The 27,070-nt window shown below is 51.3% G+C and overlaps 1 protein-coding gene across 1 annotated transcript in view; it reads left to right on the forward strand.

Annotated features, from left to right (window-relative positions):
* The window catches only part of VWF (von Willebrand factor), a 151,649-nt gene that overhangs the window by 103,585 nt on the left and 20,994 nt on the right, over positions 1 to 27,070 (forward strand). The window contains exons 38-47 of the mRNA XM_066261638.1: positions 788 to 987; positions 8,366 to 8,468; positions 8,877 to 8,951; positions 10,058 to 10,162; positions 11,714 to 11,919; positions 13,146 to 13,295; positions 17,859 to 17,969; positions 20,153 to 20,333; positions 21,142 to 21,182; positions 24,659 to 24,775. Coding sequence (XP_066117735.1) covers positions 788 to 987; positions 8,366 to 8,468; positions 8,877 to 8,951; positions 10,058 to 10,162; positions 11,714 to 11,919; positions 13,146 to 13,295; positions 17,859 to 17,969; positions 20,153 to 20,333; positions 21,142 to 21,182; positions 24,659 to 24,775 — 1,289 coding nt within the window. The remainder of the gene's footprint in view (positions 1 to 787; positions 988 to 8,365; positions 8,469 to 8,876; positions 8,952 to 10,057; positions 10,163 to 11,713; positions 11,920 to 13,145; positions 13,296 to 17,858; positions 17,970 to 20,152; positions 20,334 to 21,141; positions 21,183 to 24,658; positions 24,776 to 27,070) is intronic.

Raw genomic sequence — 27,070 nt, forward strand, 5'->3', positions numbered from 1 at the left:
CAGGCCTTCAGCAGACCAAGTGACCCCTTGCTCGAGCCAGCGACCTTGGGTCCAAACTGGTGAGCTTTGCTCAAACCAGATGACCCGCACTCAAGCTGGTGATCTCGGGGTCTCGAACCTGGGTCCTCCGCATCCCAGTCTGACACTCTGCACCACCGCCTGGTCAGGCTCCTTATTTCATTTTAAGAGGACCCTTTAAGCATTAAATATACATGTATTGAAAAGAAAGAACCAAATACTTCTTAAGGACACATATGTTTATATTATCAGTTACAATTAAATTTGGCTGCAAGTAACAGAGAAATAAAATTGTCTGTCACACAGCTGATCAGAGGGAGGTGCTCCAGCTCTCTCTGGGCTCCAAACTGGATTTCCACTTTCTGCTCTGCCTTTACTTGGGTGTGTTTTTCCTTGTGGTTTAAGAGGAAGCTCTAGTTCTCACATCCAGATTCCAAGAGGCCGGATGGGGTAAAAATGGGAAAAGGGGCAAAAGGCACTCATAGTTGTTTTTGTTTAAAATAGATTCCTTGAGGCTGCTGTAGGATTCTATACTCCTCTTACAGTTCATTGATCAAAACTGTGTCACTTGACTACACTTAGTTGCAAGGGAAGTTGGGAAATGTAGTCTTTATTCTGGATGACGGGGAGAATGAAAATTGGTAGAAACTAGCCATCTCTGCCCCAGCAAGTTTGTCAGATGATCAACCAACCACCTAGAATTCTCTGTGCCCCTGTTCCCCTCTGGTTGGTGTGCACCACCCGGCGTGACCTCCTTCTCCATCCGCAGCTATGTCATGCCCACCATCCCTGGTGTACAACCACTGTGAGCACGGCTGCCCCCGGCACTGTGAGGGCAATTCGAGTGCCTGTGGGAACCATCCCTCGGAAGGCTGCTTCTGCCCCGCACACCAAGTCATGCTGGAAGGTAGCTGTGTGCCCGAGGAGGCCTGTACCCAGTGTGTGGATGAGGACGGAGCCCGGCATCAGGTAGGAGCCCTGGTCTCTCACTCCCACGGGGCCACTTCTCTCAGGGGCCAGTGGCATGCAGTGTTCACCAGTGATTGCCTTCTTCTAACTTGGGCAGCAGGGGTCGACTCTTAAGAGGGTCCTTGAGGAGGGAGGAGACATTATGACAAAGTAGCTTTAGAGCCAGGTCTTTGTTTACATCTTGTTTCTCTCATGTACTAGCTGTGTGATCAAACACCAGAAGTGTTAATGATACTTTGTTAATATATTACTATTATTACTACTGCTGCTGCTGCTACTTTTATCATTATATTCATGTAAATAGACGCCATAGGAACCCAGGAGGGGATGGGAAAAGAATATAATAAATGATGACATCTACCATTATTAAGAAATAGTATATACCTTGCATTGAACTAAGCACTATATCACTATATATTCATTATCTCAACATTTTTCAAAGGTGTGTTTTGCAGGCTATTAACAGTTACTTGTAGTCAACAGCATTTAAAGAACATGAGCTAAACAAGTTAAACAGGGTTCTTTATTGCAGGACTTTTTAGATCTTTTGATGTACTAATGTATTTAAGTATTTAAGAGGGTTTTTACTTCTCAAACTTACTTGACTATGAAACTTGTATGTGTGGTGGGTGAGTGAGTGTGCATTTGTGTGTTTGCGAGTGTGCATGTGCACACATGTTCATGCAGCATCCCTCGGCCTAGGGTTCCAAAGGACACACTGGATATCTTACATCATCTCATAAATACTCACAAAATCTCTACGAGAAAACTAAGGCTTAGCAAGCTTAGGGCCCTGCCCATGGACATAGCTTGTAAGTGATAAAGTTGGGAGTTGGACTCAGAATTTGAAATAACATCTGACCCCAAAGAGCTTGTTTTTTCCAACATATGAAATTTCCCCTTTGCTAGGTCTTTTTGGGGCTGATTTGCTTGGAAGTCATCAATTCTTTATTCCCTGTTAGGAGTCACTGAGCACATTTTGAAAGGATGCTCCCCCATCTTAAGAAGGCTTCGTATCCCTTCAAAGCTGACGAGTGTATGTGTCGGCTCCGGGGCAGCACATACCTGTGCACATGTGCGTGCTGCAGTCCCGTCCTTCGTCCCTGACAGTGGGATTGCAGAGCGAGGTGGAGGGAGGAGTACTTTGGCTTCTGGCAAAGGAGGATGTGTTCTGTGATCATGTGTTGAACCCAAGACCTAGCATCTCCATCATCACCAAGGAGAGCCTGTATCACTAAGTGGTAGGGTTTGATGACTTACCACTATGTTTAATCACAACTAGGAGAACTCCTGGTAAGGCCAGCTAACCAAACTAGGGAATGATGAAAGCAACAATTCCAGTGACTATGTTCTGTCCCTGACACATAAGCCAGGAAATGGGCCATTTTATTTGACTTTCCCCAAGGCTCTGTGGAGTCATTATTACATGTCCCACTGAATGGGTGAGAAAACGAGGCTCAGATGGCACAAGGTGATAATACTGACATTCCTGTTCACTACACCAGGTCTTCCCATAGTGTCCTAGCTCTGCCATTGATCTCATTGGGATTATGAGCTAAACTCTGACCTCACTGGATGTCCAAGTCAGCATGGATGTCCGTTAGGTTGTTATTTGGGTGGCTCCCTCTGCTCTGTTTTGTTGTTGGGCTCTATCCCAAAAGACCCCGTTTATTTTTACTATTGAAAAGATACACTAAGAGGGCAGCCCAGTCATACTCTACTGCCATATATGTGTGTGTGTGTGTGTGTGTGTGTGTGTGTGTGTGTGTATATATATATATATATTTTTTTTTTTTTTGTATTTTTCCGAAGTTGGAAACAGGGAGGCAGTCAGACAGGCTCCCGCATGCACCCGACCGGGATCCACCTGGCACGCCCACCAGGGGGCGATGCTCTGCCCATCTGGGGCGTTGCTCTGTCGCGACCAGAGCCACTCTAGCGCCTGGGGCAGAGGCCAAGGAGCCATCCCCAGCGCCCGGGCCATGTTTTGCTCCAATGGAGCCTTGGCTGCGGGAGGGGAAGAGAGAGACAGAGAGGAAGGAGAGGGGGAAGGGTGGAGAAGCAGATGGGTGCTTCTCCTGTGTGTCCTGGCCGGGAATCAAACCTGGGACTCCTGCACTCCAGACCGACGCTCTAGCACTGAGCCAACCGGCCAGGGCCTACTGCTATATTTTAACTTGCCAGTTTATATAACTTCCTGTACCACAATATTCCCCAAACAGTTGACAAAACCTTACCCCCTGCTCTCCCTGACTTGCACTGCTCTGGGACTCCCACTGGGCTCCAGTGACGGGCACCCTTTACAGGTGGGGCTGGCACCCGGTGGTGATTTCAGAGTGGTTTTGCTGGTAGTGGGAAGATACCCTCAAAGGGAAGCAGAAACGGTTTCTACCCTCTTCCTTGGGATTCTGTGATGAGAAGGCAGCTCAGGTTTGCAAAGTGTTTCTGGTTCCCTGAGCTTTGGCTGTCTGCAGGGTGCTGACAGCAGGAACCTTGAGAATTTTATCTTAGCGCCCCTCCCCTTTTTCCTCCACTCCTCCCTCTGACCCTGCCTCCCCTTCACTGCTCCCTCATTGCAATATGCATTCATGTTGTGTAAAGAAGCTTCCAAATAGTGCAATACAGTATTTCTGCTTAGAGGCCCTTTTATAAATACATTTAAAAATCAAGTAACATAAAATCAGTTAATCAAAACTATGAAGGGGACACAGCCAGTTTTAGTTATTTCAGAAAATACAGCCTAAGTGGATGGAAACAAACCTCTTATCCAGCACCTGCAGCTGCAGCTTCCACTTTCAAAGTAGAGTAAGACTAAGAACTCCAATGTGAAAAAAATATTTCCATTAAATGAAAATTTAAAAAACTGAATAAAGCGCCTAGGATTTTTTTTTCTTCAGGGAAATAAACCCAGGTTATAAATCTCTTGTGATAACTTCAAGAGGGCAAAATATTTACCAGTTTCCATAGCTCCTGTTTAGTTTATAAAGTGCACGGTAAAAATGGAAGCCTTTGTAGCCGGCTTGGAAAGGTCCCAGGGATACACTGGCCGCCCCTCTCAGTGTTGAGGGCAGGGGGCGCTGTGCTGGGCAAGCACCGCTTCAGCTTAGTTCAGCAAGAACTGCCCCCATCACAAAGGAGCCTAGCGCCTGGGGCCTCCCTTTTTCTCTGGTCTCTGCTGTTCTGTGACCTATACATTTCATTTGTATATTCTCTCACATTCTCAGCTGTGTGCATGATGACACTTGTGTTCCTTCTCTGACCTTGGGGGCTTTGAAGACTTCTCTGTTCCCTTGCTGTATTCTCCGTAGACCATTCTTTTGTTATCACAATTTGAACTTTAACTCCAGCTAGCTCTTATACCTGTACTCCTCCTGTTCCTGTAATTGTCACATCCCTCCCTGGAATCATGTGGATGAGCCAGGGCTGCCTGGAGTGGGCCCGTGCTGATGCAGGAGCGCCATCTGCTGGTCTACTAGCCACATAACCCAGCAGGTTATGACCCTGTAGAGCTGGCCGCTGGCGTTTTTTAGAAGCTTAGCATTCACCAAAAAGGGCTTTTTCAGGGGCCACAGATTCTGTGACTCATCTTGGGCGGGTCTCATGGATGCTTCCTGGGAATATAAAACTCCCTAGGAGATGGTTTAGCACTGCTTTTGGTCATCAATTGTGGTATTGCCCATGCTCAGGATAGTTGTCAAGTTGCATTATTAATCTTAAATTCAGATATCTGAAGTTCACAAAAAAGAGACTATATAAAATCTCCTTTAAGGAAAAGAAAAATACCTCAAAATATACAGAAGCAATAACCCTCTCCTTTCTCATCTCATCACTTTTGCCACTTAGGAGTCGGAATGCAGACCCCCGATTTGCAATTAGCTGTTCCTTGGCAGCACCAACAGGCCCAGAGGCCCAGGAAACAGGAGAGGTCGGCCCACCTCAGCCCTCTGCCAGCCCCTCTGCTCCCACCTGTGAGGCCAGACCCTGGCCCTCCCTGGGTCTTCCCAGCCCCTGCAGCCTCTTTTTGGTTTCCTATTCCTGCTCCCTCCCTTCTCCATCGTGCTGCCATCACCACGTTGGCCCTTATGTAACACATTGCACCTGCTCTTGGAGGCAGGGTCCTGCTTACACGCTCACGGCTGCCCCTCGCCCAGCAGGTGAAATCCAGTGGCCTCCAGCGGGTGGGGAAGGACTCTATAGTTGTCTGTTGGCCCACAAGGACATTCCCCCCTGCCGCCCCAGGAATCACCACCCCTGCCTGGCTCTTCCCACCCTTCACAGGCGTACCTTGGGGGTGGGCTCTCTGAGCACCCCAGCTCTATCTAGTGAACTCTTCTTTTGCCCTCCTGTAGCCCTTTTATTTTAAAAACTATCTTTATTGAGATACAGTTTACATATAATAAATAGCACCTAATAAAGTGTACAGTTTGATGATCTTTGACAGAAGCATACTCCTGTAAAACTGCCATCGCAATCTGGGCAGTGAGCATTTTCCCCTCCCCCAAAGGTGTCCTGACGCCCTTTCTTAATACATCCCTGGACCCCCATCGTCCACCTCCAGGCAACCATGGGTCTGCTTTCTGTCACTGTAGATTTGCTTACATTCTCTGAAAATTTACACAAATGGAATCATGTTATATATACTCCCTTTTGGCCTGGCTTCTTTCACTCAGGGTAACACTGTGGAGACCCACCATGTGTCTGTGTGTTTTGACATTTGTTTTTGCGGCTGAGTAGTATTCCGTGGTGCGGCCCTATTGCACTTCATCTCAAGCAGCTTTTCATGCACAAGTCACATATTTCCTCACATCAACTGGCAGCCATCTGAGTGCTGAGACGTCTGTATCCAGTGCCCGTCACTCCCACAGCCCCAGCACTGTGACCTGGCCTGTGGCAGGTGTAGAGCACATGGTGTCCAGGGCCAGAATGCCAGGTTCCAGTCCTGGGTGTGCCACCTGCCGTGTTCTTTCTCTGTGCCTCCATTTCAGCATTTAGACATGTAGATATTAATAGTACTTGCCTGATAGGGTTATGATAGGGAATGTAAAATGAATAAATAGAAGGTCCCTAGAAAAAATATCCCAAATATATCTAATGCTGATTATTACTAGGAAGCAGCAGAGTACAGTGTTGAAAGGATGGATTTGGGCCTGACCAGACGGTGGCACAGTGGATAAAGCATCAGACTGGGACATGGAGGACCCAGGTTTTGAAACTCTGAAGTCACAGGCTTGAGCACAGGCTCATCTGGCTTGAGCGTGGGCTCACCAGCTTGAGCATGGGGTTGCTGGCTTGAGCGTGGGATCATAGACATGACCCCATAGTCACTGGCTTGAGCCCAAAGGTTGATGGCTTGAAGCCACAGGTCTTTGGCTTGAGTCCAAGGTTACTGGCTTGAGCAAGGGGTCACTCATTCTGCTGTAGCCCCCTGCTCAAGGCACATATGAGGAAAGCAATCAATGAACAACTAAGATGCTGCAATGAAGAACAGATGCTTCTCATCTCTTTCCCTTCTAGCCTGTCTGTTCCTCTCTCTGTCTCTCTCAGTAAAAAAAAAAAAAAGGATGAATTTGGGGTTTGAATCCTTGCTCTGCCGCTGTGGCCCTGGGACCACAAGTGCCTCAATTTTCTCCTTTACAAGCGGATGATAATAATAATGTCCTCACCACAGGGTTGCACAGGGTTATTATAAAGCCCGTGAAACTGGGTCCTCTGGCCGGTGCTCTTCCAGGGCTGGCTGGTGCTGCTTATTGAGTGAGTGGGGTGCTGGGGAGGACCAGAGGGCCTCTGGAGGAGGTGGGCGGCGTGGCGGAGGGTGCTGGGGAGGACCAGAGGGCCTCTGGAGGAGGTGGGCGGCGGGGCGGAGGGTGCTGGGGAGGACCAGAGGGCCTATGGAGGAGGTGGGCGGCGTGGCGGAGGGTGCTGGGGAGGACCAGAGGGCCTCTGGAGGAGGTGGGCGGCGGGGCGGAGGGTGCTGGGGAGGACCAGAGGGCCTCTGGAGGGGGTGGGCGGCGGGGCGGAGGGTGCTGGGGAGGACCAGAGGGCCTCTGGAGGAGGTGGGCGGCGGGGCGGAGGGTGCTGGGGAGGACCAGAGGGCCTCTGGAGGAGGTGGGCGGCGTGGCGGAGGGTGCTGGGGAGGACCAGAGGGCCTCTGGAGGAGGTGGGCGGCGGGGCGGAGGGTGCTGGGGAGGACCAGAGGGCCTCTGGAGGAGGTGGGCGGCGGGGCGGAGGGTGCTGGGGAGGACCAGAGGGCCTCTGGAGGAGGTGGGCGGCGGGGCGGAGGGTGCTTTACTTGTAGATCTCGGGTCTGTTTTCTCAGAGGACTGGCTGCTGGCCATGGCAACGAATAGATAAGCAAGACTTTCTTGACCTGGACACTTTGTAGAGGCCTTTGAAATACTGGATAAGAATGTGTTTATTCAGTGGCAATTTAACTTGTATTTGCTTTATTTTATTTTAAAAAATCTTTTATATGTTGATTTTAGAGAGAGGAGTGAGAGAGAGAGTGAAGGGGAGGTGGGGGAAGAGTGGGAAGCATCAACTTGTAGTAGTTCCTTCTCAAATGTCCCTTGATCAGGCAAGGCTGGGGTTTCGAACTGGCGACCTCAGCGTTATAGGTTAACATTTTATCCACTGCACCACCACAGGCCAGGCTTAACTTGCATTTAATTTAACTTGATGGTGGAGTCTAGAGGGAGACCCAGTCCTGGCTCTGCAGTCCCCTTGTGTGCTAGTGACAGTCTTCTGCAGCCTGTGGGGCCAGCTTGAGTGACCTCACTTCCCAGCTGAGGAAACCAAGGTGCAGAGGAGTGAAGCCCACACTGGAGTCAGGCCTTGCTGACATCAAAGCCCTTATGCAGCAGGGCCGCGTGCAACCCTGAGAACCTTTTACCAACTGGGTGAATCCCCGTGTGAAAAACTGCAAAGTGATCCCTTCAGTCACTGCTAGTTCCAACAGTGGAACAGTTCTGACAGTTTGATGGTCTTCCCCTCCTCTCCTCCTGCCCCATTGTCTTAACTCAATTCCAGAGATGGCTGACGGTATGACACAGGAATTCTTATGTTCTTTCTTGCCTTTCTTAGTTTTAGCACCACCAACTGAGAGGGCTGCAATGAGAGCTTCCATGTTTTCTAGTCTGTAGTGTGTCATTCCCCTCAGTTAACAAAGTAGGACGGGCCGCCTTTCTGGGCTCCCCGGCTCCTCCAGCACCTGATCTCAGCACAGACATCCCCTTGCAGTGTGGGCCGCTCTCCTGTGCGTCCCTGACAGAGGCGTGCCTCGGGGGCGGGCCAGCCACGCGCTGGGGAAGCTGACTCCCAAGGACTCCAGGGCTTTCTGCCCTCGTGTCTTGGGCGCCTCCTGAACCTCGTGCTCCCTCAGTTCCTAGAAACCTGGGTCCCGGACCAGCAGCCCTGCCAGATCTGCACGTGCCTCAGTGGGCGGAAGGTCAACTGCACATCGCATCCCTGCCCCACGGCCAGAGGTGAGGCTTCCCTGGGGCTCCCGGAGGAAGAAGGGCCCCCTCCCGGCCCTGTAGCCCCCAGACCCGAGCGTGGGTTCCCTTGGCCCTGCCGCGTGTCCCAGGCCTGCCCGCCCTTCCTGGCCTGGCTGACCTGGGGTCCCCGCTGTTCTGCACCTGGAGCAACTGCTCTCAGAGGTTCACCCTCGGTCCCACCTTGCGCCCCAGACTCAGAGTCTCCCGGAGGGCACGTGCAAGGGGTCACCAGGACACACAGGGGAGACTTACTCATCAGTGGTCCTGCAGCCTGATACCTCATGGTCTCCGGTGAAGGGCCTGGGCTGGGTTCAGTGGACGAGTCTGCAACATTTAAAATCCTGCTGCATCTCAGACACCATTTTGTTCTCTGACTCCTGTGGCTTTCTTCTCCAGCGCCCACGTGTGGCCCGTGCGAAGCGGCCCGCTTGCGCCAGAGCGCGGACCAGTGCTGCCCGGAGTACCAGTGCGGTATGTGCCCCGCCCCGGGCACTCCCCAGGCCCCGCCCCCTCCCCAGGCCCCGCCCACTCAGGCACGGGTTGTGCGCAGGGAGCTGGGGGGAGGGCTGACTGGATTTTCCAAAGACTGGAAAGAGTAATCTCTAGAAAATAGGATTTGCTTCCTAAATCTGCATGGAATCGTTAAATGTCAGATTTGAAAGCGTTCAAAAAAAAGAATGGGGTAATCACTGGTGGGAGTGAGTGCACAGAAACTTGGCGAAGAGAAGGTTATGTCAAAGTAACCCCTTTTCTTTTCTGAGGCTACTAGAGAGAGAGGAGGCCACTCACAGGGCATCTGGATTTCAGCAAGTTATCTGCGAAGGGTTTCCTACTGGCTCGCAGACTGCATAGTAAATAATGGGCTCAACAGTGAGATCATGAAATCTGTCAGGATGCCCACCCCTGTCTTGTCCTGTGTGTTTATTAATCGTCTGGAGGAAGACAGAAAGCAAAGACTTGTGAAATCTGCGGTGATGCAGATCTTAGAGGGAGAGCAAATTGATTGAAGGACAGTCTAACGATCTAAAAAAGAATGAAGTATTCTAAGCAATTTATTTATGCTGATGAAACTTATCAGAGACAAATAGAAGTCCTGTGAGCTGTGGGGGGGGGGGGGGTGCTGGAGGGACTGTTTAGTTCAAGCCCCTCATTTTGTAGACGTTATTAAGCTCTACAATGTGCCAGGCACGCTGCCTTCATAGTTTCATGACGTCCTTAGACGGACTCTGTGACATAGAGTTCCCCTCGTGCAGAAGATAAAACTGAGGTCTAGAAGAGGATTCAAGTGACTTGGCTGTGATCTGGAAGTCCTAGAAAATGACAATGATAATTAATGTGAGCTTATCATATGAACCAGATCCATCATTGATCTATCTATCTACCTATCTATCTTATCATTTATCTCCCCCTCCACCTCTACCTCTATCTGAGTCTGTACCTCTATCTCATTATCACCATCTACCAGAAACAGAAGTCTGCATGAATAGGAGTGATGGGAGTGTAGGGTGCCACTCACAGGTAATATAAGAGTAATCTTGATGAACTCTGAGGGGTTGTCTTTTTTTCTGGCCCCTTAGTGTGTGACCCAGTGAGCTGTGATCTGCCCCCGGTGCCTCACTGTGAAGATGGCCTCCAGCCGACCCTGATCAATCCTGGCGAGTGCAGACCCAACTTCACCTGTGGTAAAGCTTCTGTGGATGAGGAGGGGGTGGGACAGCCACTCCTCCTTGGCCTGGGGCTGGGGTCCTGTATTCTAGTTAGCTGAATCAGGGGTTGGGGTGTGTCTGAAACAGAGCAGCTAAGGTCACAGGTGGATTGACTCTAGCTGGTTGGCGCAGTGATAGAGCATCGACCCTGCATGTGGAAGTCCTGGGATCGATTTCTGGTCAAGGCACACAGGAGAAGCGACCGTCTATTTCTCTTTCACTCCCTCGTCTCTCCCTTTCTCCCCCCCCCCCTGCAGCCATAGCTTGATTGATTTGAGCATGCTGGCCTTGGGCACTGAGGATAGCTCCATGGAGCCTCCACCTCAGGTGCTAAAAATAGCTCACTTGAGAGTATGGCCCCAGATGGACACAGCCTCAGCCCCAGATGAGCGTTGCTGGGTGGATCCTGGTCAGGGCGCATGTAGGAGTCTGTCTCTCTATCTCCCCTCCTCTCACTTAAGTAAAATAATAATAATAATAATAACAAAAAAAAAAAGGTCACAGCTGGATTGAGTCCTGCTGAAGGTGTGCTGAGTGTGAGCACCACCACAGGCACGCCTCTCTTGGGCTCTGTTTTGAAGCAGGTAGATCTGAGGTGAAGAAGTCTCCAGATCTAATCTTTACTTATTCCCATCCTTTCATATACCACTGAGGGCAGACAGTGTTTCCTTGGTCTTCATCACTGGATATTATTCCCAAACAAATTTATAGATCCTTCCTCCCTTTGTAAGTGTATAGCTTTAATCACTCAATATTATAATAGGGTTGTACTAAGGCATAGGGTTGGACTAAAGTAAGACGTGTCAAGAACCTGAATTCTGTACCCAGCTACTCAGGATACCCACTTTAAGTCGAGTCCTCGCCCTGCTGATTTAGAATCTCTCTTGAGTTCCTAGATGTACGACCTCGAGGGAGAGAGGAGAACCCCTTGTCTCTGAAGGAGGCTGAGAATAAGCCAAGGATGCAGAATGGGATCTGGCATTTATAGAATGACATTGTGCATTTGACCGATTGCCATCATTTCCTCATTAAACTTGTTAGAGGACCTAAATCTGTAGGGTATTGTCCTAGGGACTGAGGCGGGGACAGGATCACATAAGCTACCAGTATATAAAAATGCTTACTAGGTCATGCTGTGCCCAGGCCTATCTGGGTCTTAGAGATTCTACATCTGCCATCTCTGAGAATCAGTAGCTGGAAGGGCCCTTCCTTTTACAGATGTGCACGGGAAGGTGTTAGAGCAGGGACCGAACAGCCTTTTTGATTCTCCACTGAAATTCCTAGCTTCATATTTCTCCTTTTGATTAATGTTCTTATTTTTCTGAAGACTAAGTTCTTTTTGGGGTGATTGACTACCCCACAGCTCCTGAACTGGGCTCATGTGCATTTCCGATTTAATATTCTGGGTCTAGATAGAGTTGATAGAGTTCCCTGGGTCCCTTTTTAGTAGCGGACTACTTACAACCTCTAGCTGATTTCAGTGCTCAGTGTGGCAGGACTAGGGTATCACCTTGTGCTGCTCCTCAGCCTGCAGGAAGGAGGAGTGTGAGAGGGAGTCCCCACCCTCCTGCCCCCCACACCGGACACCGACCCTTCGGAAGACCCACTGCTGTGATGAGTATGAGTGTGTCTGCAACTGTGTCAACTCCACGGTGAGCTGCCCTCTGGGGTACCTGCCCTCGGCTGTCACCAATGACTGTGGCTGTACCACAACCACCTGCCTTCCCGACAAGGTAGGGGCTGCTTAGCCTTGGCTGGGATGACAGCCAAACTTCTGCGCCTCGTGGAAGATTTGCCTTTCTGTCCAAAATGAGTGCTCTATGGCCGGGTGGGTGAGCAGTCAGCATTCAGTCTCAGCCTAATGGAAATTTAGTTACTCAGGAAATATTTATAGATGTATTGTGTACTTGGTATGGCTAGGTGCTGAGGTCACGAACAAGGTGTATGACATGGTCTGGCCTTTAAAGAGACTATTGATTATTTATAGGTTAGCAAAGGAAATAATATGATTGTAGAAAGTACTTAAAGATTACTTAATAGTTTACTCATTTGTTAATTGCTATCAGTTCATCCGGCCACTTAGCCATCCATCCATCTATCTGTCCACTTTTCCTTCCTTCCTTCCTTCCTTCCTTCCTTCCTTCCTTCCTTCCTTCCTTCCTTCCTTCCTTCCTTCCTCCCTCCCTCCCTCCCTCCCTCCCTCCCTCCCTCCCTCCCTCCCTCCCTCCATTCTTTTCTCCCTTCCTTTCTTTCTTTCCTTCCTTACTTCCTTTTTCCCTCTCTCCCTCCCTCTCTCCCATCCATCCAAAATTTACCAAGCAACTACTATGTTCTACCAGAATTGGTACTGCGTTAGATGATATGGGAGAAATGTAAGGAGTAGTCAATGTATGGTCTTGCTAGTATATATAACAGCTTACAAACTGAATACAACAAAGTATCAACACATGGTACAGATATTAAATGCACTTAGCAGCCATAGGGGAGAGAGCTCCACCAAGAAGAACTGCCTGAAAGACTTAATTGGCAGAACTTGAAATGACCCAGACTTGCAGCAGGAAGGCCTGAGCAGAGTGGCAGCTACTGGATTATGGAGGATGAGTCCTGTCATGAGTGCCAAAGAGAAGCAGTTTCCTTTCCCTGGAGCCTAGTAGGGATAGAGCAGACATTTATTTCATTTGCTGGGAATGCTCTAGACCGCTGGTCCCTTCTGGACTCTCTTCCAGCTTGAGGTTTCTGAGTTCTCAGATTCTGGAGAAACAAGAGCAGGTTTAGATTTCATGCTTGTTAAAATCCAGTTTATAAGCATCCCTGCATGTGGGCAGAGACCGTGTTGGTTTTTACTTATTGCTGTAGTCTCAGAGCAACTAGAGTGACTTTCAACACATAGTAAGATACTTTCTAACCACTTGTTTAAATGAATGAAATGAGTTCACTCACAGAAACCTTACTTCTACAGGTGTGCGTCCACCGAGGCACTGTTTACCCTATTGGCCAGTTCTGGGAGGAGGGCTGCGACGTGTGCACCTGCACCGACTTTGAAGATGCTGTGATGGGTCTGCGTGTGGCCCAGTGCTCTCAGAAACCCTGTGATGAGAGCTGCCAGCCGGTAAGGAGCACAGAGATGCCAGGCAGCATGTGGAGCAGTCAGGTATGGAAGTAGGGGAGAGGACACCGGGAGGAGGCAAAAATGCCCCTTTAGTAAGCTCAAGACCAGGACAAGCGTGAAGGTGGGGGATGGGGTGGGGGAAAAGAAAGAAGCGTGAAGAAAGGATTGCTGTGTCATCTGGTTGTGATTCAGCCCTTGGCCCGCCCTTGGCCAGTCGGCATGCCTGTTGTATGATCTTGAGTTCAGAAGGCTAAGGAGTTGGTTTGAGCAGAGATATAAATTAAATGCCTGGAAAAGAGGACTTGATTTTTTCCCCCGTCTCTTCCTACTTCAGACGTCACCTTTGACTATCCCTACAACAGACATATGGTCTGAATTTTCCGAGATTCTCCCAGGTTTAATGTCCTGTAAAGTTTTCACATAGACTGGTGATTTTTCAGATGCTTTATAATTTGAGGTACAGAAAATATGATTACTGTTCTTCAATTTAGTTTTAAATTCTTCTTGTTGTAGCCTATCCTTAAAGTTCCACTGTGCTCTGGAGAACTCTGTTCTTTCATGTTTAAGACTAATAAGATCCTAGAAAAATGAAGCACTCATGAGCAGGGAGAATTGGGGGTCAAATTCTGTTGGCTGGTTTAATGCTATTACTATTACTGCAGTATTATCAGTAAAAATGATAAGAGAAGAACAACATATGTTTATAGTCGCTTTTGTAGATGTTAACAGAAGGGGGCCCTGGCTGGTGGCTCAGTGGATAGAGCATCAGCCTGGCATATGGATGTCCTGGGTTCAGTTCCCAGTCAGGGCACACGGAAGAAGTGACCGTCAGCTCCCCCGCCCCAGGCTTCTCTCTCTCTTCTCCTCCTGCAGCCAATTGGTTTGAGCATTGGCCCCAGGTGCTGAGGATAGCTCTGTTGGAGTGTATCAGCCTCAGGTGCTAAAAATGGCTTGGTACTCAAGCATCAGCCCCAGATGGGTTTACTGGATGGATCCCAGTTAGGACACATGCGGGAGTCTGCCTCACTGTGCCCTCCTCTCACCTATAAAAAGAAAAGAAAAGAATAAAGAAACAGAAGGGAAGATAGTGCTCTTGCTGCCATTTTGGAAATGTATGGTTTGATGGTGGAAGGGAGTGCCTATGAATAAATCAAGGAATAGGCAGTCTGTGCAACTCGCCTGCTGCTCTATCTGTGATGATGGTACTGAGGAGGAGCAGAGTTGCTAGGCAACTTTGAGAGAGGATGGTGCTATGGTATTCCAGATGTGTCTCTGGGAATGCTAAGTTTTGGAAACCTGTTGGTCTCCGTCTCCTCCCATAGACCATGAGAAGCAATGGGAATAACTTGCTATCAAGCAAAACAAGTGCAGTTTAGAGGTCATTTTTATAAAACTGGCACTCAATGTATTTTGTGTTTCAGTAGGGAGTTGTTTTGATGACAAGGAACAGAATCTACTCAAGCTACTAAAATAAAACTCTCAGGAATGAAGTGCAGGATGTATAAGTGGCCATACCACATTGCTCTGTTTGTCCCATGAGCCCCCATCTCTGCTCCTCTCTGCCCACCTGCTCCAGCTCCTCACCGCAGGTCAGCTTCCTCTGGGAGGAAGCCCTCCTTGCTCATGTATTTTATTAGCACATGGCTTTATCGAATCTGGCTTCAAGTCAACATGACTTTTCAGGTCCAGGATCATTTCTGTCCAGTGTGACTTGTTCCACCTTTGTGTTTAATAGGTTAACTTCTCTGGAAGAAAGTTGATGGGCTTAGTTCATCCCATGGATTGGATCCTCTGTCCAGTCCCCAGTCTAGTCCAGTCAGCTGCTGGGGAGGATGTAGGTCATCTTGTAGAAACTTGGCTGCCTAGAGGCTGTGGTGCTGGAGGCAATTTCAAAAAGAAAGCGGGTACCGAGGTCAGGTGAATGAGTGGAGGAGGTGACATATGTAGCACTCTTGACCATACATGATTGCTCTGGGGAACTGAGTAACTTGTCTTAAAGACTGGATGTTCACACCTTGTGGGGAGGAGAAGGAGGCCATGTGGTCTAGTTAAAGCTGAAGGGCTATGGGAGGCTGGGCTTTGGTCTACACGACGCCTTGAGTTGATATAGGAGCTTCAGTGAATTGCAGTTGTTTCAGACTCATTCTTCCAAGAGGAGAGTATCAGCTCTGGTCTGACTGCAGAGGCGTTTGGGCTCACTTACCTGAATTCATTTGTTGTCTAGATTGTGATAAGAATAAAACAAACAAACAAAAATGTTAACTGCCGTCACACTGTGATTCTTTCTGAAGCCACAGTCTGCAGAAATACTCTTTGCCCAGCCACTCGCGCAGTTCTCTACCGTTCATGTCAGAACAATTAGGAAAGCAAGCAAAGGTTACTGCTGGCTTCCCCGAGAATGTTATGGGCGTGCTGACATGCCGATGGCCTTGCTTCCAGGTTGACAGCAAGAGGAACTCTCCTTTGTGTAAACTTCGAAGGAGCTTTTCTCTGAAGGCTTATGACCACCGGATTCCTCACTTTTAGACCAAATCATGGCATCAGGAACTTTGTTCGAGGAACCGAATGTAGCGCATTATATTTTATTCCTCCTCACAATACTCCTCCCAAAGGAAGAAGAGGCAAAGCTATTCTCCCCACTTACCAAATAGAAAGCAGAGGACGTGCACAGGGAGTGGAGGTGGCCGCAGGCTGCAGCTCATGTAAAGCCAGTGGACATGGGGTGGCCTGACCCCTAGCGCAGGGCCCCTCCTGTGAGGCCATCACTGGCATCTTAAGGGCCAGTCTGGTCCAGCGAGGAGACAAGGGACCAGTGCTCCACGCCTCTCACCACCATTCCAGCGATGCCCACTGTGCGTAAAGGGTTGTGCTGCTCACCCTGTTAGGAATTTTCTCTTCATTGGCGTGTGTCTTCAGACTGGGTGGCTATTAGACCTGCTTCTTTCCATTCTTAACTGGGAAACCAATGAAAACCGAATGGAGAAGAGAGTAAGGAGAAGGGTCTGAGATGTATATTTTGAAGAGATATAAGGTAGAGGACTTGGAGGGGTAGGGAAAAGAAAGAGAAGAAAAGAAAACATGAGAGGAACCCTGGTTGTACAGCAGGAAGATGGGGTGCTGGAGGGGGAGGGGCATCCTAGAAAGATGGGAGCCAGGAAATTTGGAGGCTGGGAGAGCCTGAGCAGGAGAAGTGGGCGGGGGCCGGGGAACAAGGCATCTGTGCCGGTAGTCACCCGTAGCATCGACAGTGTGTTTCCCACATTGGGAGGCAGCGGGGAACACGGAGACCACACCGGCAGGTCCCTCGGCGCTCTTAGAGAGGTATGCAAGGGCGTTGCTGGGTCCCTGAAGACAGCGTGACCCTCTCTTGTGCTCCCTGAGTGGTTTATGGCAGCTTGTGTATTCTGTCTTGTAGTGGAAGCTGTCTAGATTGTATCATCCTAATTTGTGGGTTTCTCCACAGTACCTAGTATATCATCAATGCACAATAAATGACCAGAGGTCTCATATGATAAAAACTGGGGACACCTCACCGGGCACCTCTGTGACATGGGTCAGGATGCAAGTAGGTCCCATGAGGATGGTATGAAGTTGAGCCAAGTCTCTGAAGTGCTTGCATCCCCCTAGAGCAGCGGTTCTCAACCTGTGGGTTGCGACCCCTGTATTTTGGTCATTCGACCCCCGCCGGGGTCGCGACCCACAGATTGAGAACCGCTGCCCTAGAGAGAGGTAGCAGCAGGGCTGACAACACCTGTTGTGCGCGTCCTCTGACAGCCCTGCGTGGGAGTGGGCCGAGCAGGCTTGGCCTCCTCACCCATCCGGAACAGCTGCAAGAATGCCTTCTCTTTTAGGGGCAGAGCTTCAAGATAAAACCCAGTCCTAGGGTTTCTCCCCTGGGCTCTTGGGACAACCATACGTATCCATGTTTTTCTTATTCTTCGTACATTGTTTCAGAGTTTTCAGTGGAGAGTTTCCGTCCAAATTCCTAAGGCTTTGGACAGATTGGAGAGGCAATAGGGGCTGGCAGACTTTCAGGATGCTGGTCTCCCTGGCGGGCATTCTGGGGAAGGTTAGTCTTTGTCTCTGTGTCACCTTGTCGTGCCCTATAAACTACACCCAGTAACCACCTGGGGAAACTTCAGGCTGCACATTGGCGAGAGGTCTTGAGATCAAGGTATTCACCTGGTATTGGGAGTGCGTGCTGTTAGAGCAGAGACTGGATCCTGGCGTCTTGAATATTCTTCCCTAGTCAGTGGGGTTCCCTGGACTCGGCCGTAATGAACATCAGGTCAGGTAGCTACTGCTGAGTGAACTCGGGGCTGTGTTTCGTACTTTCATGAACTGGATTTTGGTCTCAAAGTGGAAGATTGCAGACTTAGCAACTCAGTGGTTGATGCTTCCTAGCCACTTCTTAGCATGATTTTGAGGCTGATGGATGACAGAGATGTGAACATTCAGTACAGTTGTCCCCCGGCAACACCCCAGGGGTCAGCGCACCCAGGAGCGATGAGCACACGTGTCTCTGCTGGCCTGACCTCACTCTCCTTCTTTGTGTTTCTTCAGAGCTTTACTTATGTCGTCCATGAAGGCGAGTGCTGTGGCAGGTGCCTGCCCTCTGCCTGTGAGGTGCTGATCGGCTCTCCACGCGGGGACTCCCAGTCGTTCTGGAAGGACGTAGGTCGGGGCCCCAGGACGGGTGGTCCGGTCTGTGGTTTAGAGCCGGCCTTGGTTCACCTGCAGAACCAGAGCCCATCCCCTGTCCTTTGCTTTCCCCGTGGGGGTTAGTTCTACTGTTGGGGTTATCCAGGCATCTTCGTAGGCTGGGCTTACTGTGCCCCTTAGGAACTAGTCATGGTTACCTCAGACTTCCCATTTCAGTGATTCTGGAAGAAGCCTAATTCCCTCCCTAAGAGTTCTGTGAACTCCAGGGGCGGGGGGGGGGGGGGGTACGTTCTCTTGTTTACCTGCAAACCTGAGCCCTGCCCCGCTGCTGGTCGGTGTAGGGATGGCCTCACCCCCCTCTGTGTGCCGTGTGCCTGTCACCCCACCAGCTCCGCAGGCTGCCAGTGCTGTCCTGTACTGCCTTGACCCTGGCAGGGCCCTTCGGCCTCTTCACTGATTTCCATTGAAGGAATTTACATCCCAGAGAAGCTAGCAGTATTTCCGTTCCCAAAGTCCCCAAGCTAGTTCTGCACCTCTGGCAGCAGCACCGTGCCACGTAGTTGGCAGCCCTCCTCTCTGCACTGGTCTTCTCCCGCCCGGCCCCGCCCCTCCAAGTCTCGCTCTGCAGGCAGCCCAGGCTCTCCCTCTGGATGCCTGCAAAGCCGTCTTCAGAACCACAGAAGATTCCTGCTGGGGGAGTTGATCCCTGATGCCAGAATGGTAACATCCTCTGGCTCCTGAGGATGAAGTGGGGAGTTTGAGGTCCCGGCCCCTCAGGAGGCAGGAGCTGGGAGAGTGCGAGGTCTACCTCTGGGCCTCCCCCTCTGTGTCTTCCAGTAAGACCCAAAGGCACTCTGTTTAAAAAGAAAGGCAAAGGCTTAACTCTCTTGGCCTAAGCCTGCCCATCTCCTACCCAGGCATTGCTCTGCTCTTCCCCAGCGATAACAGAAGGACGCATTGAGGTTTTCTCACGGGTTGGGTTTCCACTTCCTCCTTCTGAGCTGAGTTACCTTTGGTTTCCCCACCCTGTGTCCCTTCTCCCCACCCATTTGTTCTGCTCCCTGTCCATCAGGCAGGTGTGGTCCCTCCCAGGCCAGAGTCCAGCTCAGGTAAAAGGCTACTGGTGGGGGCTGACAGCAAGTCTTTTGAGGGGTTGGTATGCACACCTCCCTTACCCACCCCCAGTCTCAGGGCTCCCTGAACACTCACATCAGTGACTATAAAACAGAGGGTACCCAAGTATTTTGTTCCCAGTTCAATTCTATGTCTTATCTACAAGACTTGGCTGTCAGCGATGGCTCTGCTGGGGCTGATGGGGACATGTCAGTGACCAGCGGGGGTGGGTAGAGATGTGTCCCTCTGGATGGGTCCCCTGGCCAAGGCTCAGCAGGTAAATAATCAGGGAGGGAGGAGCTTAGGGCCAGGCCTGCAGCAGGAAGGTTTGGTCAGGGTGAGTCAGAAGTTGGGGTGAAACAGTGTCTTCAAGGGTCTGGCACTTTCTGATCCTCACCTGGGTGGGGGGGAAGGTAGCAGGATCGGAGAGGAGCAGGTGAGGGCCCAGAGCGGTGGGTGGGGGAGGGCACCTCGATGCATCTGGAACACACAGACAGCGCTCGGGTGACACACCTTCCAGGCAGAACCTTCACGCTGACTTTTCTGAGTCACGCTCTGGACACGCTCAATGCTCTTTGCTCCTGGAGCCCACCCATGGGGGTCAGGCCACCCACGCATAGTCCTCCAAGCTCAGGGACAGATGGCAGGACTGCATGGTCAGACACCAGCACCCCGTCTCTCGCTGTCTTCCTGTACGGGCAGCAAGTATCTCTGGGCTGCCCACGGGTTGAGATTCATTCCTCATCTCCTCTAGGCCAACCTGCGCTGTTGCTCCTAGTCCTAGTCTCTGAGCCGAGCTCACAGCCAGTGCTGAGTGGGGCAGGGAGCGTCCCAAGCTTCCCTGAAGTGCTTACTCAGGGGTGAAGGCCATGTCTGTGGAAGAACACGTGTCTCTGAGCTACGATCCTGGTCAGGGTGACTTGGACCCAGCCTCACTCCCTCGGTGGGCCCTTACCCTGTGGGTGGGACTCACATGTTAAGCCAGGGCACGCCTCTGGGGTCCAAACCAGTTCCCTGAGGGAGCAGCGCACTCCCACGGGGACGATGGCCCTAGCCTTCCCCGACTTCTGTTCCAACTGCAGGTCGGCTCTCACTGGGCCTCCCCGGGGGACCCCTGTCTCATCAACGAGTGCGTCCGAGTGAAGGAGGAGGTGTTTGTGCAGCAGAGGAACGTCTCCTGCCCCCAGCTGGATGTCCCTTCCTGCCCCCTGGGCTTCCGGCTGAGCTGTCAGACCGCTGAGTGCTGCCCCGCCTGTCACTGTGGTAAGGCACGCCGGGCCCACCTGAGAGCCTGGTTTTCTTTCCCCACTGAGGGCTCCTGAATTCTTTGCTGTTAAACAACTCAGGGAAATAGGACCCAAACCTCCCCCTCTGTTCCTAATGCTTTTGTGCAAAAGCAAATACGATGAGAGAAATACAACAGTTTCCTGAGGTCATCATTGTGCTCAGTGATGACTCATGCTGCCATCTCACATCACCTTCACAACAACCGCACGAGGCGGGGACAGTCACTCCTAGCCCTGGCTCACGTGCGTTAGTGCGCTGTGACCCTGGGACTGGACCCCCACCTCTCTGACTGTAGAGACCACCTTCGTAATCACTCACTGCAGAGCCTCGGCTGGGGAAGGTGTTCCAACTTCTACCTCCTAACCCCGCCAGCCGACAAACAGCAGCAGCAGCAAACAGCCGTGTACCGCCTGCTCTGAGTTCTTTGTGTGATTTCTATCCTGTGACTTAAAGTTCGCAGAGAAGAATTTCATTCTTCATAAACTGAACCTTCTCCCACCCACCCCCTGCGAGTGAATTACTTAAACAAGTGCTGTCCCCCCCAGGTGCTCAGGGGTCTTCTACTGAGGGCTGGGTCCTGGGAAGCAGGCAGCCTGCCTTCCTGGCCAGGCCTGGGGGAGATGAGGCAACCGTGGCCCCACAGCGCCTGGCGGTGGAGGGGGTAAGGGCTGCGGGGCATAGGAGAGAGGCCCAGATCAGAGGAGGACCTGAGGGATGTTCGTGTGCAGGGTGGGGTGCCAGGTGTGTTCTGCACTCTCACGCCCTGCACTTCTCTCTCCCCTAGAGCCCGTGGAGGCCTGCGTGCTCAATGGCACCATCATTGGGGTGAGCTGCTGCCTTCTTCTCCTGGACAAGCTGGGGGGCAGGGGCGGGGTGCTGTGGAAGAGGCAGGCCCCTCAGGCAGAGTGATGTAGAAATGAAAGGAACCTGAGAGACCGACCACCAGTACGCTTTGTTGCCTCCAGTGCTTCCCAACATCCTGGAGCCTAGCCTGGGAGGTCTTCCTAACTCACTAGGGGCTAGGCCCCTATCTGCACTCACCGTCTGGCGCCTGTAACACTCACCCCTGACCCCTGTCCACACTCACCTCCAGGCCCCTGTCCACACTCACCCCCAGACCCCGGTCCACACTCGCCTCCTGATCTCTGTTTGCACTTACCTCCTGACCCCTCTCCACACTCACCTCCTGGCCCCTGTCCTCACTCACCTCCAGGCCCCTGTCTGCATTCACCTCCAGGCCATGTCTGCACTCACCTCCAGGCCCCTGTCTGCATTCACCTCCAGGCCATGTCTGCACTCACCTCCAGGTCCCTGTCCTCTCTCACCACTGGGTCCCTGTCCACACTCACCTCTGGGTACCTGTCTTCTCTCACCTCCAGGCCCCTCTCCGCACTCACCTCCTGGCCCCTGTCCTCATTCAACTCCGGGCCCCTGTCCTCAGTCACCTCCTGGCCCCTGTCCTCAGTCACCTCCGAGCCCCTGTCCTCACTCACCTCCTGGCCCCTGTCCTCTCTCACCTCCGGGCCCCTGTCCGCACATATACTGGCCCCTGTCCTCACTCAACTCTGGGCCCCTGTCCTCAGTCACCTCCTGGCCCCTGTCTGTACTCACCTCCTGGCCCCTGTCCTCACTTACCTCCGGGCCCCTGTCCTCACTCACCTCCTGGCCCCTGTCTGTACTCACCTCCTGGCCCCTGTCCTCACTTACCTCCGGGCCCCTGTCCTCACTCACCTCCGGGCCCCTGTCCTCACTCACCTCCTGGCCCCTGTCTGTACTCACCTCCTGGCCCCTGTCCTCACTCACCTCCGGGCCCTTGTCCTCACTCACCTCCTGGCCCCTGTCTGTACTCACCTCCTGGCCCCTGTCCTCACTCACCTCCTGGCCCCTGTCTGTACTCACCTCCTGGCCCCTGCCCTCACTCACCTCCGGGCCCCTGTCCTCACTCACCTCCTGGCCCCTGTCCTCACTCACCTCCTGGCCCCTGTCCACACTCACCTCCTGGCCCCTGTCCTCACTTACCTCCTGGCCCCTGTCCTCACTCACCTCCTGGCCCCTGTCTGTACTCACCTCCTGGCCCCTGCCCTCACTCACCTCCGGGCCCCTGTCCTCACTCACCTCCTGGCCCCTGTCCTCACTCACCTCCTGGCCCCTGTCCTTGCTCACCACTGGGTCCCTGTCCACACTCACCTCCGGGTCCCTGTCCACACTCACCTCCGGGTTCCTGTCCACACTCACCTCCGGGCCCTTGTCCACACTCAAGTCCAGGTCCCTGTCATCGCTCACCACTGGGTTCCTGTCCACACTCACCTCCGGGTCCCTGTCCACACTCACCTCCTGGTCCCTGTCCACACTCACCTCCTGGCCCCTGTCCTCACTAACCTCCTGGCCCCTGTCCTCACTCACCTCCGGGCCCCTGTCCACACTCACCTCCGGGCCCCTGTCCACACTCACCTCCAGGTCCCTGTCCTCGCTCACCACTGGGTCCCTGTCCACACTCACCTCCTGGCCCCTGTCCACACTCACCTCCTGGCCCCTGTCCACACTCAACTCCTGGCCCCTGTCGTCACTCACCTCCTGGCCCCTGTGCTCTCTCACCTCTAGGCCCCTGTTCGCAGTAAACTCCTGGCCCCTGTCCTCACTCACCTCCTGACCCCTGTCGTCACTCACCTCCAGGCCCCTGTGCTCTCTCACCTCTAGGCCCCTGTTTGCAGTAAACTCCTGGCCTCTGTCGTCACTCACCTCCTGGCCCCTGTCGTCACTCACCTCCTGGCCCCTGTGCTTACTCACCTCCTGGCCCCTGTCGTCACTCACCTCCTGGCCCCTGTGCTTACTCACCTCCTGGCCCCTGTCCACACTCACCTCCAGGTCCCTGTCCTCGCTCACCACTGGGTCCCTGTCCACACTCACCTCCTGGCCCCTGTCCACACTCAACTCCTGGCCCCTGTCCTCACTCACCTCCTGGCCCCTGTGCTCTCTCACCTCTAGGCCCCTGTTCGCAGTAAACTCCTGGCCCCTGTCCTCACTCACCTCCTGACCCCTGTCGTCACTCACCTCCAGGCCCCTGTGCTCTCTCACCTCTAGGCCCCTGTTCGCAGTAAACTCCTGGCCTCTGTCGTCACTCGCCTCCTGGCCCCTGTCGTCACTCACCTCCAGGCCCCTGTGCTCTCTCACCTCTAGGCCTCTGTTCGCAGTAAACTCCTGGCCCCTGTCCTCACTCACCTCCTGGCCCCTGTCCTTGCTCACCACTGGGTCCCTGTCCACACTCACCTCCGGGTCCCTGTCCACACTCACCTCCGGGTTCCTGTCCACACTCACCTCCGGGCCCTTGTCCACACTCAAGTCCAGGTCCCTGTCATCGCTCACCACTGGGTTCCTGTCCACACTCACCTCCGGGTCCCTGTCCACACTCACCTCCTGGTCCCTGTTCACACTCAACTCCTGGCCCCTGTCCTCACTCACCTCCTGGCCCCTGTCCACACTCACCTCCTGGCCCCTGTTCTCACTCACCTCCAGGGCCCTGTCCTCACTTACCTCCAGGTCCCTGTCCTCACTCACCTCCTGGCCCCTGTCCACACCTACCTCCTGGCCCCTGTTCTCACTCACCTCCAGGGCCCTGTCCTCACTTACCTCCGGGTCCCTGTCCTCACTCACCTCTGGATCCCTGTCGTCACTCACCTCCTGGCCCCTGTGCTCTCTCACCTCTAGGCCCCTGTTCGCAGTAAACTCCTGGCCCCTGTCGTCACTCACCTCCTGGCCCCTGTCGTCACTCACCTCCAGGCCCTTGTGCTCTCTCACCTCTAGGCCCCTGTTCGCAGTAAACTCCTGGCCCCTGTCCTCACTCACCTCCTGGCCCCTGTCCTCACTCACCTCCAGGCCCCTGTGCTCTCTCACCTCTAGGCCCCTGTTCGCAGTAAACTCCTGGCCCCTGTCCTCACTCACCTCCTGACCCCTGTCCTCACTCACCTCCTGGTCCCAGTCCGTACTCGTCTTTATGCCCTTCTCCAGGCATGTGAGCATCTCTTCTCTATACAGAGAAGTGCTCTGAAATCACTTTGCTTGTTTCCATCTAAACACCACTTCCACTGCCCTGGCTTCCTGTCTAACATGAAAGCTCTCACTTTTACCATCGCCACACTTGAGGCGGGAAGGCTGGGAAGGGAGTGGGCTATTGGAGACAGCCAGAGGGTCAGGGTGATGGCTCAGGGCAGCTGTGGGAGGCAGACAGTGTATGGGGACGAGGTGAGTGGGGAAGTCCGGGGTCCGGGTGCTGGGTGGCCTGACCATGGTGCCTCTGGTTCCAGCCGGGGGAGAGTCTGATGGTCGACGTGTGCACGACTTGCCACTGCGCCGTGCGGAAGGGGGACATCTCCGGGTTCGAGCTGGAGTGCAGTAAGACCACCTGTGAGGCCTGCTCCCTGGTAAGAGAGGGTTGCTGGGGACCTCGGGGGAGGGACTGAGTATGTGAGACCCAAGCCATGGGACCTCACTGGGGTTTTTTAATAAAGCTTTTGTTATTTTCTGGTTATGGATAACAGCTGGCAGCTGTAATGGAGAGACTGAGCCACCCACCCACATGTCATCTCTCAGAAATGACAATTTAGTTCTGTACATTTAGAACATCTTCTTCTTGTGCTTTTGAAATAAACCCAATATATATATATTTTTAATAATTTTATTTTTTTAATGGGGTGACATCAATAAATCAGGATACATATATTCAAAGATAACAAGTCCAGGTTATCTTGTCGTTCAATTATGTTGCATACCCATCACCCAAAGTCAGATTGTCCTCTGTCACCTTCTATCTTGTTTTCTTTGTGCCCCTCCCCCTCCCCCTTTCCCTCTCCCATTCCCCCCTCCCCCCCGTAACCACCACACTCTTATCAGTGTCTCTTAGTTTCACTTTTATGTCCCACCTACGTATGGAATAATGCAGTTCCTGTTTTTTTCTGATTTACTTATTTCGCTTCGTATCATGTTATCAAGATCCCACCATTTTGCTGTAAATGTTCCGATGTCATCATTTCTTATGGCTGAGTAGTATTCCATAGTGTATATGTGCCACATCTTCTTTATCCAGTCATCTATTGACGGGCTTTTTGGTTGTTTCCATGTCCTGGCCACTGTGAACAATGCTGCAATGAACATGGGGCTGCATGTGTCTTTATGTATCAATGTTTCTGAGTTTTTAGGGTATATACCCAGTAGAGGGATTGCTGGGTCATAAGGTAGTTCTATTTTCAGTTTTTTGAGGAACCACCATACTTTCTTCCATAATAGTTGTACTACTTTACATTCCCACCAACAGTGTATGAGGGTTCCTTTTTCTCCACAGCCTCTCCAACATTTGCTATTACCTGTCTTGCTAATAATAGCTAATCGAACAGGTGTGAGGTGGTATCTCATTGCCGTTTTGATTTGCATTTCTCTAATAGCTAAAGAAGGTGAGCATCTTTTCATATATCTGTTGGCCATTTGTATTTCTTCCTGGGAGGAGTGTCTGTTCATATCCTCTTCCCATTTTTTTATTGGATTGTTTGTTTGTTGTTGAGTTTTATGAGTTCTTTGTATATTTTGGATATTATGCCCTTATCTGAGCTGTTGTTTGAAAATATCATTTCCCATTTAGTTGGCTTTCTGTTTATTTTGTTATCAGTTTCTCTTGCTGAGCAAAAACTTCTTAGTATGATGTAGTCCCATTCATTAATTTTTGCCTTCACTCCTCTTGCCTGTGGAGTCAAATTCATAAAATGTTCTTTAAAACCCAGGTCCATGAGGTGAGTACCTATGTCTTCTTCTATGTACTTAATTGTTTCAGGTCTTATGTTTAGATCTTTGATCCATTTTGAGTTAGTTTTTGTACAGGGGGAGAGACTGTAGTCCAGTTTCATTCTTTTGCATGTGGCTTTCCAGTTTTCCCAGCACCATTTATTGAAGAGGCTTTCTTTTCTCCATTGTGTGTTGTTGGCCCCTTTATCAAAAATTATTTGACTATATATATGTGGTTTTATTTCTGGACTTTCTATTCTGTTCCATTGGTCTGAGTGTCTATTTTTCTGCCAATACCATGCTGTTTTGATTGTCGTGGCCCTATAATAGAGTTTAAGTCAGGTATTGTAATGCCCCCAGCTTCATTCTTTTTCTTTAGGATTGCTTTGGCTATTTGGGGTTTTTTATAGTTCCATATAAATCTGATGATTTTTTGCTCTATTTCTTTAAAAAACGTCATTGGAAGTTTGATGGGAATTGCATTGAATTTGTATATTGCTTTGGGTAATATAGCCATCTTGATTATATTTATTCTTCCTAGCCAAGAACAAGGTATATTCTTCCATCTCATTATATCTTTTTCGATTTCCCTTAACAATGGTTTATAGTTTTCATTATATAAGTCCTTTACATTCTTTGAATAAACCCAATATTTGCGAGCCTTGTGATGCCATATTTACAATTCTTTATTTTTTCACACAACATTTAAAAAAATATTACTACCATTTTTGAAAACATTAAAGGTTAATTATTCAACAAATATTTATCAGACACCTACTATGTGCAAGGCCCTACACATTATTTCCTGGAAGAGATGTGCTGCAACCTGTACTTTTATTATTGGACTTTTAGGGGATTTAAAACATTTCACCCTGTGTGTGCTGGGTCACAATGACTAAATCCCTCCTGAGTGTGGGTTCTGAGGTAAAATCATCATTTCTAGT

This window comes from Saccopteryx bilineata, chromosome 1 (genome assembly GCF_036850765.1).
Source record: "Saccopteryx bilineata isolate mSacBil1 chromosome 1, mSacBil1_pri_phased_curated, whole genome shotgun sequence".
NCBI classification, from domain to species: Eukaryota; Metazoa; Chordata; class Mammalia; order Chiroptera; family Emballonuridae; genus Saccopteryx; species Saccopteryx bilineata.